We start from the raw sequence: 13,264 nt of genomic DNA on the forward strand, positions 1-13,264 counted from the left end.
GATCATTCATTTTCTTGTCGGCTTAGTCCATTTATTAATCTGGGGTCGCCACAGTGGAATGAACCGCCAACTTATCTAGCAGCAAGTTGTTACGCAGCGGATGCCCTTCCAGCCGCAACCCATCTCCGGGAAACATTATCTAGAACTTTTTATCTTATGTGAATTAAGAATGAAACATGGTAATTCTGTCAAGAAATAACACAAAAAATAACAAGTAACCCATTCAGTTCCTTTTTTAAAAGTAAGTATTGTAATAAATTACTTTTAAAAGTACCTTTCCCCAACACTGACATTAAACACTGTAAATGTAGAGTTCATGCAGACTTTAAACAGCCTGCGGACAAACACACTTCCTTTACTCTATAAATATGCAATGTCTCTTCGTAAATATGCAAAATAGAAAATGTCTCTTCGTGTCCTTCAGCTCCATCTGATCACTGCCTCAGGGCCGCTGTGCGCTTCATCCGGTCTCCGACACACACTCTGGTTAATATCACACACTCCTCACAGCGGCTGCAGCTCCGTCTCGTTGTGTTCTGTGTGAAACACACACACAGAGAAGATGATCAGTGTCAGCAGGCCAGAGCTTCAGTTGGTCCACAGTAGACATTGCAGTGATTCTGTGATGTTCCAGATGAAAGCCTGCATGCCGGTGTTCTGTTACCTGGTAAGCACCTGCTGTTCCTCCGGGCTGTGATGAAGCTGTGGAGTTTGTTCAGGAGCCACACACACAGCATCAGAAGAGCAGCCAGAGTCCCCAACACCAGCACAAACACCAGCAGGAACCGCGTGTCCTCATACAGCACCTCTGAAACACACAGATGGAGCAGGCTGGTGTCGTTCTAGGCTGCATTGCACTTCGGTTCTTAATGCCAGGGGTGTCCAAACTCGGTCCTGGAGGGTCGGTGCTCAGCATAGTTTAGCTCCAACTTCCTTCAACACCCCTGCCTGGAAGTTTCTAGTATACCTAGAAAGAGCTTGATCAGCTGCTTCGGGTGTGTTTCATTGAGGTTAGACCTAAACTATGCAGGACAGAAGTTTGGACACCCCTGCTTTATGCCCTTCACCTGCTTACTTCCCTTTGTCTCGTTCACTTAGATCAGGGGTGACCAAACTCTGTCCTAGAGGGTCGGTGTCCTGTTGAGTGTAGCTCCAACTTCCTTTAACACACCAACCTGGAGGTTTCTAGAAAGCCTAGTGAGAGCTTGATTAGCTAGCCCAGGTGTGTCTGATTGGGGTTGGAACTAAACTTGGGATATCGGCCCTCCAGGACCGAGTTTGGACACTCCTGCCTTACATGTACATCATGAATTACGTCACACAAGTGTCCACTTTGTCAGTGGAGTGCCCTAAAGACTTGAGCACTTGCTGCATTCCAGTCCACTTTAAGACACGCACTCGTGAACAAGTACCTGGATGCAGACTGTGCAAGCTGTCGGGGCGTCAGCTTCAACGCTTCACTTTGAATGGGTGACGTCAGGCGTTGCCGAACTGCATCTGTCGGTGCCGCTTCAGAGGCATTGCTCGCTGCAGAGGTTGGGACTAGCTCAACTTTTCAAGCAGGATGGAAGCGTCAGCCAATCAGATCGATGTTTGCAAATACAGCAGCTCAGACAGTAGCCAATTGCTGGCTAATTTCATTGGCTGATGCTGCTATGGCGATTGCGTCAGCCCCAACTTCAGACACGCCCTCAGTCAAGCGTTGACGCTGAAGCCCCGTGTGATCGGGGTGTTAGGAAGTTAGTGAGTGACAGGCATAAAGTATAGGACTGGAATGAGCCCTTGATAACGTTTCACAAGTGTCCACTACTAGCAGAGCACCTGGATGTGTTTAATACAGACCTCTGACGCTCAGCATCAGCCCCGTGTCTCTGGATCCGCCGTTCTCCTCCGTCACAGTGAGTCTGTAGTATCCAGAGTCCTGCAGCTGCAGTCGGGTCAGCGTCAGGGATCCGTTGAGGTGTGTCTGCACTCGACCCTCGTACATCTGAGAGACGTTTGCAGCTCCGCCGAGGATCCAGACGGCCACCGGGAGCTGCTGGAGCTGTGCAGAACTGAAGCTCCATCTGACCGTTGCAGACCCCGAGACGGACACCGAGAACAGAGCAGATCCCTGAACCGGTGCGGTGACCGAGGTCTGCTCCAGATGAACACTGACCGCCTGAGCTGAGGAAACAGGACACACACATGACCAGACACCAGAGGAACGACCAGACTGATCATGATATGGTGCTTTTCGCAGAGTTCTTGCACTTTTTCTAGTCTACTGTAAGTCTTTCCAGATGCATTTCAAGCTCTGATGTGTGGACAATTGCAGATTTACATGCAGTTGAAGTCAAAATGATGAGTAAGTGTAAATCTAATAGACGTCTAGTCCACAAGTAGACACTGGAGCAGCTTACAGATCCATCTGTTAAACACAGCCAGCGTTCAGTCTTGTGTTGTGATCTGCTTCTTATTACAGGTGAAATACTTTTACTGGCCAGTCCTGTACCTGCTCTTTTACAAACCAAACCCTGCGCTCAGACAACAGCATGACAGATGGGTTCGCCTGCAGTGTCAGGAGAGAGAAAAATGCGTCCAGAACAGGTTTGTCCAGACCGGCTCCTCAGTGTTCAGTTCAGCTTCTCCTTTATTTAACTGAACTGTTTTAATCAGGGGTCACCAAACTTGTTCCTGGAGGTCCGGTGTCCTGCAGATTTGACCCTAATCAAACACACCTGAGCAAGCTAATCAAGCTCTTACTAGGTATACTTGAAACACTCAGGCAGGTGTGTTGAGGCAAGTTGGAGATCAACCCTGCAGGTACACCGGACCTCCAGGAGCGAGATTGGTGACCCCGTATTTTAATGTTCAGATCATCTAAACTGCTTACGTCAGGCATGACCAAACTCGGTCCTGGAGGGCCGGTGTCCTGCAAAGTTTAGTTCCAACCCCAATCAGACACACCTGGGCTAGCTAATCAAGCTCTCACTAGGCTTTCTAGAAACATCCCTGCAGGTGTGTTGAGGCACGTCAGAGCTAAACTCTCCAGGACACCGGCCCTCCAGGACTGAGTTTGGACACCCCTGGCGTACAGGATGTGATATTGCAGCAGCTTTACCTGCGTGTTGTTTAACAATATTAGAGAAATGCTGAAGAGATCACAGATGTCATTGAGAGAAGGACAGAACAAATATCTGAACGGAGCAAACGAACTCTGATCACATCACTGTCGTTATTAATGTGTATTATAGGCATTATTCTGCAGAAATCATCATGACCATCTCTTACACCTGTAATGTACGTCAGTGTAATGGCGACGATTTAGTTATTATAAAGTACATCCGTCCTCAAATCTATGCAAACGATCACAAACCGGCGTCAGCAGACAGACATGGACTTACTGTAGAGCAGGAGACAGGAGATGAGGCAGAGCGTGTGTGTGTTGTGCATCCATGCGGCCCTCATTAGGCTGATCCTCCATATATTCACACGCACTGAACATGTGTGTGTTTTACAGCAGACTCATCACTCTTCACCTTTCTGCATTCTCCATTGCTGCTCGCTCTCTGTCTTCTGGTTGTGTGTTCGTGTGTTTCTCTTTCTCTCGTTTGCTCGTTTCCTGCTGTCAGATCTGTTCATACAGCACTGCACTGTCATACTGATCTGACCGGTTTAACTACTGAACACACACACACACACACACAGAGAGAGACAGTACGGAAGAGGCAGGTATCAACCTACACAGCAGTATAAGTCAAGTGGAACTATCAGTGAAGTTTAATATTAAACTGATTTCGAGAGGAGCGCATGATCATGATTGACCCTGCTGGTCCACATTAGCTAATCACCAGGGGCGGACTGGGACTAAGAATCAGCCCTGGCACTGCAGCCACACCAGCCCACATTACCACACCGACACAGCCCCATCCACGGACACGCACATTCCCTGCTCATACTGGTGTACAGATGGTAAAATTATATAAGCAGTAACATATTTAAGAGATATTTAAACATTTAATATGTGTGACTAAAACAAAAACAACCCATTTATATATGCAATCATGTCATAATTTTTTTTTTCAGCTTAGTCCCTTTATTAATCTTAGAACCACCAACTTATCCAGCATGTTTTACACAGCGGATGCCCTCAAAGCTGCAACCCATTACAGGGTTACCCAATTCCCAATCGGCCTACCCATTTCACCTATTGCATGTGTTTGGACTTGTGAAGGAAACCCACGCGAACATGCAAACTCCACACAGAAACACCAACTGAGGGAACCAGCGAATTTATTGCTGCGAGGCGACAGCGCTACCCACTGCGCCACTGCACTGCCCCCTTTCGAGACTAGTTCAGTTAATTTGATGTATTTGGCATTGTCTTGACTGCCTTTCTCTTCTTATGCTCCATCTCTATCAATTTGTCGCACTTACTGTGTGTTTGACATCCTTGCCAGATTTTGATTACGTTTGCACAACCTCTGATTGGGTCGGCCCATCTCGAAACCAGCCGGTCGTTGCCGATTGGGCCAATGCTTAACATTGATTAATATTCTTACTATTATCATAATCATCATCATAATATTCACATCTTGCAAGAGATAAAAGCTGCTTACATGTAAAAAAACAGTACATATGAAAAAATAAATAAAAAAAAATAGCTGACCGGCCCACATTTAAAAGATGGTCCGGCCCTTCTGGCATTTGCCAGAATTGCCAGATGGCCAGTCTGCCCCTGCTAATCACGATCCTACAAAGGATCCCAAATCACTATATATGTATATATATATCCCCATTTCCTTTCTACAACTGTCTTTGTCTGGAAGAAACCCCCCTCCTCCCCTTCTTTATCCAGAATGGGCGGCACAGCGGCCTAGTGACCAGTGCTTAATTTGTGAATCGCAAGGTCCCGGAACAGATCGGGACGACTGATCCGGCACACTACCCGAGGAGGTAGTGTTGTCGGGGGTTGGGATAGCGGAGGGGTGTCGCAGATGTAAGTTAAGAGCCGGGGCGGGGGTTAGTTGTCGGGGACGAAAGTGAAGAGCGGACGGGGGAGGAGGGCGGGTGAGGAAGGGGATCAGTAAAATGAGGTGTGTCCCGGCACAAGTTAAGCCCTGCCAGTGACTAGCACTGTAGCCCCACTGCAAGAATACCAATAGCGTCGAGTCCTTGCCAGACCATCTGATATTTCTGTGCACAGTTTGCATGTTCTCCCCGTGTCCGTGTGGGTTTCCCCCGGGTTTCTTCAGCCGTCCAAATATGCTCTATATTATAGGTAAAATAAACCTAAGTCTCTGTTGCTAGATTTCTTGCTCTCGGGAAGTTCACCCTAGCCTCAGCTGCGAGGGAGTTTTGAGATCGACCTGAGCTCAATCTCCCCTCTCGCCCTGCAAAAGGAAGGGAACCCTGGACTCGAGGATCCCTTGAGTTCAGGGTTCTCTCCAGGGACAGCATGCCAAACAAGCTTTTTATAAATCATGAGCTACGTTCTTAAATTGTGTGTGTGTGTGTGTGTGTTGCAGAATATTGAAAAGCATTTTTTATTATGAATATTGCAGCATAAACATCTCTGATATGAAAACAGAGCTATTTCAGGGATTTATTACTTTAAAACAGTAATATTTAAAGCAGAATATTTCAAGGTAATAGAGAGATTTCTGCCATGCGCTGTTCAACGTCATGTTTATTTATAAAGCACTATTAAACAGAACCAAAGGTTGACCAATGTGCTGCACAGTACACATCGCAGAGAGAAATATATCAGATTACAGCTAAAGCAGACTCTATTCTCACTGATGAAGTGAAAAGGTTCACTCTGGGCTGCACCATGTGCTCGGCTTCACAGCTAGCGCTGCTCGACATTATAAACTACACTGCGAGAACATTACGATTCTACTGGCCCGTTTACACTGAGTGGTACAGTTCGGTACGCTTTAATAGCCGTTTCCACTGTCAAAAGGCGAACCGAACCGTACCACTTTTTCAGCACCCTTTCAAACTGGTACTAAAACGCGAGAAAGGCGGAGCTACACACGCAGCTGACCGCTGATTGGTTACAGATACATTAGGAGCTTGTGTGGAGCTAGCCAGAATAAGCGGGGGTGGGTGGATATTTCTTAAACTGTGTGTGTGTGTGTGTGTGTGTTCCTGCAGATGTGTGGAAGGATGTTGCTGTAGGTGTGTGTGTGTGTGTGTTCTTGTAGATGTGTGTGTAAGCTCCTGTATGTGTGTGTGGATGTTGCTGTGCTCTTCTTCGCTGTGCAGATCCTCATGCTGGAGTGTGTGTGTTTGGTCTTCAGGCCATCTGTGTCTGCTGAAGATAAAGAAACAAAACACCTTGGGTCAGTGTGTGTGTGTGTGTGCGCACACGTAGAGCAGCTGTTTTTTTCAGTCGCATCATGAATCTTAAAGGAACACTCGTGTTTTTTGGAAATGTCCTCATTGTTCAGCTCTGCTAGAGGTTAACAGGTGAGTTTCACTATTTTAAATCCATTTCATATCATTAATGGCCTCATCAGTATTATAAGATTAATAGCTTTTGGTGCTTCACATCTTTTTATTGGTCTTTCATTTTTGTAGAATAAGGTCCAACATTTGGAATAGACGTTACTTAGAAGTTGTTTCGGTTTCAGTCACATGCTACTCTGTTTTCGCATGGACAAATGGCGAGATTGTATCGACCAAAGTGTGGTGTCTAAAACGGGCTCAACCCAAACATACATAGATGTGTAGAGTGCACGGGAGACCTGGTTCTTGTTCATGCAGGTCCCACAGAGGCAGCCGATCAGCCCGTTCACCACCTGCGCTAATAGCAGCAGAGCCTCCAGCGTCCCCACGCTCAGCAGAATGGAGAACAGAACCACGTTCCACATCGCCACGTTCCTCGGCCTCTCACACACATGCCACCATGTCTGGTTGAACAGGTAACTCTCTCTACAGGATGGAGAAATAAACCAGAGCTGAATTAACCCATGAGGCTAGCGTTTTGTGGTGTACAAGCTCATTTGCATTTAAAGCGACAGTCACCAAAACACTACAGTCAGGATCAAAGCCTGAGAGGGTCAGCTTCAGAGAGCTGGAGGACATCATCTGTGTGCTGCTCTCAGCTCAAACACACACTCTAGACACAGCAGAGACGCATTCACAGCTTGTAGAAATGCATTTATAGGAACCGTTTATTTCCTGTCCCAGATTCTGTGAGCAAACACACATGATGCTACTCTATAGAGAGTGGAGAAGTGTTACTCTGCGGTGGTGTTGATGAAGGGGTAGATGAAGACGCCGTCTCCTGTGTCACACAGAGGCCCGTCCTGCAGGCCGATCACACTGATGATCATACAGTACACTGATCCAGCAGCTCCCAGCACTGACATCAGCATGGCCAGCAGCATCTGCACAACACACACACACACACAGAGAGAGACACACATTCACAGACACACACACACACACTGCTGGATATGCTCCTTGACATTACACATGCTCAACATCTCCAGTGCAAACCTGCAGAATGACATTTGAGTCTCGTTCGGCTGCGCTGACATTGATGACAACGTCATTTTTAAAATCAGTAAAAGTCTTGTGATAAGCCGCAGGGAGCCTCCAATATTAGGCTGAGTGCTCTATTAAGGGTTGCAGCACTTTCATTAAGGAGGATGCAGATTCATGCTGCTCAGATAAAGGAAAAGAGCCTCTGAGAGTTATAAACTAGAGCTGGGCGACATGACATAACTCATATATCACCATACACAAGTCATCATCTCACGTCCTGACAACGATATCTCTATATAGTACCGTTCCTATAAAGCCAATCGATTCATTGATTATACTAAGCTCAGCATAAACGAGCGCATGCTGATTTCTCTGTGAATATAGACGATACTCTTGATGCATTTATACAGAACAGTCGTCATATTCATTGCAGTAAGAGTTAGGTCACCAAACACCTTTCAAACCAGTTATTGCAAAAAATAAATAAATAAATACAAACTACAAAAATTTCATCTAAATTTTTATTTGTTGCATTTTAAACTATAAATGGACTCATGTGATCACCTTTCTCTCTTATTTAAAACTTCAGAGTTTGATTTTGATTCAAATATATAGAAATATAAAGTAAATGTTTTTCCCAGAGATGGGTTGCGGCTGGTAGGGCATCCGCTGTGTAAAAACTTGCTGGATAAGTTGGCGGTTCATTCCGCCGTGGCGACCCCAGATTAATAAAGAGACTAAGCCGACGAGAAAATAAATGAATGAATGAAAAAAAAAATGTTTTCTTAAACTAATGATTACAGGTCCAGCATCAGAATAACATGAATTATTGCTGTATAAAATGTAAACATTGTACTTTCTCACAGTGCTGTTCGTCATGTTTCTGTCTGTAATGGAGTATAATGTGCTGCTCTCAAATATCTGATGAACAGATCACCGTCAACACTGTATTTAGTGTCCTCATGAAATACATGATCATAATATTATGAATAAAAATAAGCAACTTTTCCCACGAGCAGAGAAACAAATCTATAGAAGACGCCCAGTGTCTACTAAACACCGTCACGAGAACACACATTAAACATTAAGCAATAAACATTAGTTATGAACATTAGATGTAACATCAAACTCCACACTACTCACTGATGAGTGAAAACCTAAAAACAACCATGATAATGCAGGGTTTCTGCAGTTTCATAGAGTCAAATTTAAGACTTTTTAAGACCATAAAGAATTAGATTGTAGACTTATATAGATTTTTTCTAATGGCCCAGTATCATCATGAGGAGTTGTGTAATTGTTTTCGGTTTATTCCCCGATTGGGGAATTTAATTAGGGGAATTTGCTGCAAAAATGTCTAACCTAGCTGTTATGAGCTCTCTCTTTACAATAAAAAACTTAAATATAATAAATAAGGTTTAATTGAGATGTGTTGATGGCCATTAGATGGATATCAGCCCAAATTGAGTTTAGCTTTACTTGGACAAAGCAAAATTAAGACCTGTTTAAAACAAATTGAGACCTACAACACAATATTTCAGTGGATTTAAGACTTTTTAAGGCCTAAAATTTAAGTTTTGAAAATTAATTGGGGTCGCCACTGCAGAATGAACTCATCCGACATATGTTTTACTCATCGAATGCCCCTCCAGCTGCAACCCAATCTCTGGGAAACACCCATACACTCACATTCACACTCATGCTCTGTAGCCAATTTAGCTGAGCCAGTTCCCCTATAGTGCATGTGTTTGGACTGTGGGGGAAACCGGAGCACCCGGAGGAAACCCATGCCAACACGGGGAGAACATGCAAATGGATATTCCCATATAGGGAAAGGTACTGTTAGCCAGATTCTGGGTTTTTACTGTAGTATAGTTTGTATTGTTTAGCCATTGCAGTCAGTTTCCAGTGTGTGCTGTATATTGGCGTATTGCATTGCTCTATTGTGAACTTTGTGTAGGCATGAGAGAGCAGTTACTGACCCCACATCTGTTTGCACAGCAGCTGCCCTCGACCCCAGCCGCCCTCATCACCACAGCAGGCAAACACACCTGAAACACACACACACACACAGCTAAATCACACTCGGCTTACTTTCACACACTCCTGAAGACTCGCAGTCTGAGAAAGACATGCGGAGAGGCTGCAGTTTCACGACTCCCCGTAATGCAGCACAGACCCATTGTTTACACACGTGCACAGGGCCTCATATTCCAGAACTATATAAGCATGAGGCTACATGTGATTACATGGGTCTTCACAGATCCACTAGAGGCCGACATGTTCAGTCCTGACATCTTCTCAAATACGTTACTGGGACACACGTTCAGAAGTCCACCAGAGGCCGCTGTCTACATTTCTGGGAAGTCAGTCGGCTTGTCAAGTGTGTGTATTGCCTTGCTATTGACTGACCCACACACCTCCTTCCCTAAACTCACCCTGTAGTGTTTCCAAAAGCACACTAGAAGAGGAAAGTCATTATGCCGCATGCTCTTACCTCAATTTCACACTGCTTTTTTATTTGTTTAGTTCTACCTGGTTTCTGAAACCATATTTTGCCAGACTCAAACCCAAGTCTACTCCAGTCTGTGTCCCGACTCTGTCACTATACAAGGCGAGCTACCGAGCAAACTGACCACACCGGGAAAGCCACCAATAGACAATTAAATTGTCAGCAATAATGTCATCAGAGCATAGCACATATTTCCAAGGGTTTATTTTGCTAATAAAATTCCAGGACTTTCTAAATCAACATTCAAATATATATTTATGACCTCATGTGTCTTGCAACATCTACGTGCATGTGCTAAATAAGAAACTAATGCACATTCACATTTATTACTGCATATCAAAAAATGTGTGAGCTTCTATGTAGTTTATATTTATTTTAATCTGAAAAAGGTTTTAGAAGTTATCTTGCTGTCTGTGTGAAAATAGTAGAAATGTTGGCTTGTGTTTTCACAACACTTAATTAAGCCGGAACCAGCACCTCTAAAGTCTGATCTGGCACCTCATTTTACCAATCCCTCCTTATCGTGACTCCTCCCTGGTCTTCAGTTTCGTCCTCGAACAAACACTACCCACGAAATCCCCCAACACTCTTCATTTTCCTTCGAAGAGTGCGTGACAACAACCACCCCCACGGCTTTTCCCAACACCCCCTCCCCCTGCTTGACACTACCCTGAGGACTAAAGGGTATATGCTGAAGCATGCTAAAGAACTTTTCATTTGTCAGTAACCTGGGTTAAGCATTTCCAGTAAACTGTATGCCATTGCAAAATCAGCGTGTTTAAGGTCTGCTTTCTTTAAAAATCAGCGATCTCCACTGGTGGTATCCGAGATAAAGTGGGTCTCAGATTGTACAGAAGCACTGCATTACACTACATTTCACTACCATGCCTTCATAATATGAGCATTTATTTTACCCCAGTATATTCAATGGAGCTTCTGCGCTAGCCGAACACGTGCGAGTAAACGGCTTTTCATCTCGTTTTACGCTTGAGCCACTAAATGAATGCTGAAGTCTGTTTAACTGATTGTATTTTAATTAAATTACAACATCGATGCTGTAAAAGGAACCGTATAAAATGGATAAAAGTCACAATAACCCTTCAGCAGAAGTTTATCAGTAATGTGAAGAAACATTAGCTCAGCATATACCCTATTGTATTTAAAATTTACCTAGTATTATCGTCTCGGATATATTTATGTACAGATATTGGTTAAACAAATTATATGAGTTTTACTAAACATTTTGGGTTTACGTTTTCAAAACTTTCCAAGAGCGTATGAACCCCTGCATTTCGCAGTTCTCAAATATGTAGCCCTGGGCACGCATATATTCCAAATGAGCCTGTGTGGACAGGTCAGCAACTAACAGGGTCCTAGAAATGTGTGCCAGCCTCTCTGGTTGTGCAGGAACAGTATTGGACTCACCAGCAGGCCTCCGCCGATGACTCCGGGAAAGAACCAGATGATTTCTGTGATCTCCTCGGTCCTCCACACCTCGCCGTTGGGGAAAAACAGCAGGATGTTTCCAATTATGGCTATGAGGCTGAATGGAAAGAGAAGGTCTGCGGTGCATTTAGCACATTTCCCCGTACACATGATGAGCTGATTTGGGTTTGAGACGTAATCTGGAAGATCTAGAAGAGGTACAAAGAGTGACCATGAGCTACATTCCCTCATGTACGCTTCCTTTTATATATTCAAGAGTTCACCCTCAGCTGATGATGGATTATAAAGTGTGTTTGGCATGTTGTCCCGGGTGACAGCCCTGAGCTCATAAGATCCTCGAGCCTGGGGCTCCCTCCCTTTCGCAAGGTGAGAGGGGAGTTTGAGCTCAGTTAAATCTGGAGAACTCCTCTGCTGTAGTGGCTAATGAACAGATAGTGATCGCTCTTAAGAGAGAACTACTGACTAGAGCATGTCTATGGTGCTGATGTGGATTAGTCAGTTAACTTAAGCTGCATGTTTTAGGATGGTGGGAGGAAACCGGGGAACCTGGGGGACACCCACGTGAGCACGGGGTAAACGTGTAAACTCTGCACAGAAATGTCAGCTGGCTTGGTAAGGGCTAGAACCAGTGACGTTCTTGCTGTGAGGCAACAGTGCTAACCACTGGGCCACCGTGCCGCCCATCTAGGAAAGGAGGAGGAGGGGTGGAAGGGGGGATTCTTCAAAATGAAGACGGCTGTGATATGGAGTATTTATAGTGGCTTAGGAATCGTCTGATTGGTTAATCATAAACATGTGATCCTCTCGACATTAGGTTATAAATAAACCCCTCTTGTTTAATTAAAAAGAGGAAAAGGAACAAAGTGAATGAAGCAGTTGTCATAGGAGGAACAATATGAGGGTTGATGGACTTTCTCATGCATTATTTGCATTGGCATACTCAATCCCATTTTCCCAATAAATGTTGCCGTCTTCTAAATCAAATCTTGAGCTAATTGAAAGTCTGTCCAAACACCTCCATTACAATCCCTATCCATTGGTCAGTTGTTGGGGAATCAGTGACTTATGATTGATATATTTCCAAAAGAATTTGTTATTGTAATTAATGAAGAATCCAGATCTTCTCATGGTATCTTTCCAGTTGCTATCTCATACCAAAAGGGCTGTATTTTAGGGCAAGCTCAAAAAATGTGAAGGTGATTAGGCATTGAAGTTTCCAACAAGAGCCCAAACGTTCAGTGCCTGTACATGTTGCTTATAATAAGAATGCTCATTAAATGTTTCCATCCAAACTCTCTCCAACTTTGTATCGCAATTTTATTCGTTTGTCTAGCTCTTTCTCATAGTTTTATGTATAGTTTTCTGAACAAGTCTTGCAGTATTGTATGCATTTAGCCGCATTAATTGATTTATTTCATTAGTCAACCGCAGGATCATACAGTAGATGATTAGAACAATACACACGACTCCATGTACAGCCGCTGCTACTGTATAAACACTAGACACATATACACGCTTACCTGTTTATTTGAGGTCCACCTTCTTCTGTGTGGCTGAAAGACAGGTCGCTCTTGTAGTTCCTCTGAAAGCTGTTAAGTAAGTACGTTTTTTCGACAACCAGGAAAGGGGTGATGATCATGAAACTACGGAGGGAATGTAAGCAAAAGTGTGTGTGACACACAGGGGTACACATCCCTGCGGTCACTGACCCCGCTTTCAGACAGTATCAGTACCAGCCACTCTCCGTTTAAGAGATAAAGAGATCCACATGAAAATCCATCAAAAAGAACAGCATTGTGAAAGGATTGCGGAAAGAAACAGAACTCA

At 44.3% G+C, this 13,264-nt stretch overlaps 2 protein-coding genes across 2 annotated transcripts; both read right to left on the reverse strand.

Annotated features, from left to right (window-relative positions):
• Positions 1-209: 209 nt before the first annotated feature.
• On the reverse strand, positions 210-3,595 carry vstm5 (V-set and transmembrane domain containing 5). Its single transcript, XM_087283685.1, has 4 exons — positions 3,387-3,595; positions 1,843-2,166; positions 665-808; positions 210-536 (listed from the first exon to the last, which is right to left on the reverse strand). Exons 1-4 carry the CDS (start codon positions 3,448-3,450, stop codon positions 505-507), a joined length of 564 nt encoding a protein of 187 aa, XP_087139811.1. The 5' UTR covers positions 3,451-3,595; the 3' UTR covers positions 210-504.
• Positions 3,596-5,653: 2,058 nt separating this feature from the next.
• On the reverse strand, positions 5,654-13,111 carry unm_sa42458 (un-named sa42458). Its single transcript, NM_001198745.2, is given in 6 exon segments — positions 5,654-6,301; positions 6,735-6,921; positions 7,234-7,379; positions 9,462-9,530; positions 11,417-11,616; positions 12,958-13,111. Coding segments are annotated over 5 exon segments (591 nt in total). The 5' UTR covers positions 11,588-11,616; positions 12,958-13,111; the 3' UTR covers positions 5,654-6,283.
• Between the last annotated feature and the right edge of the window lie 153 nt (positions 13,112-13,264).

This window comes from Danio rerio, chromosome 15 (assembly GCF_052040795.2).
Source record: "Danio rerio strain M-AB ecotype USA chromosome 15, GRCz13ab, whole genome shotgun sequence".
NCBI classification, from domain to species: domain Eukaryota; kingdom Metazoa; phylum Chordata; class Actinopteri; order Cypriniformes; family Danionidae; genus Danio; species Danio rerio.

Bases quoted from the DNA above. Each gene is read 5' to 3' on its own strand.
- vstm5 (XM_087283685.1), bottom strand. From the start codon at position 3,450: ATGAGGGCCGCATGGATGCACAACACACACACGCTCTGCCTCATCTCC. The intron at 2,167-3,386 runs GTAAGTCCATGT...CTGTTTCCTCAG, and splicing joins CTCCTGTCTCCTGCTCTACA to CTCAGGCGGTCAGTGTTCAT. The intron at 809-1,842 runs GTCTGTATTAAA...TGTGTGTTTCAG, and splicing joins GCTGATGCTGAGCGTCAGAG to AGGTGCTGTATGAGGACACG.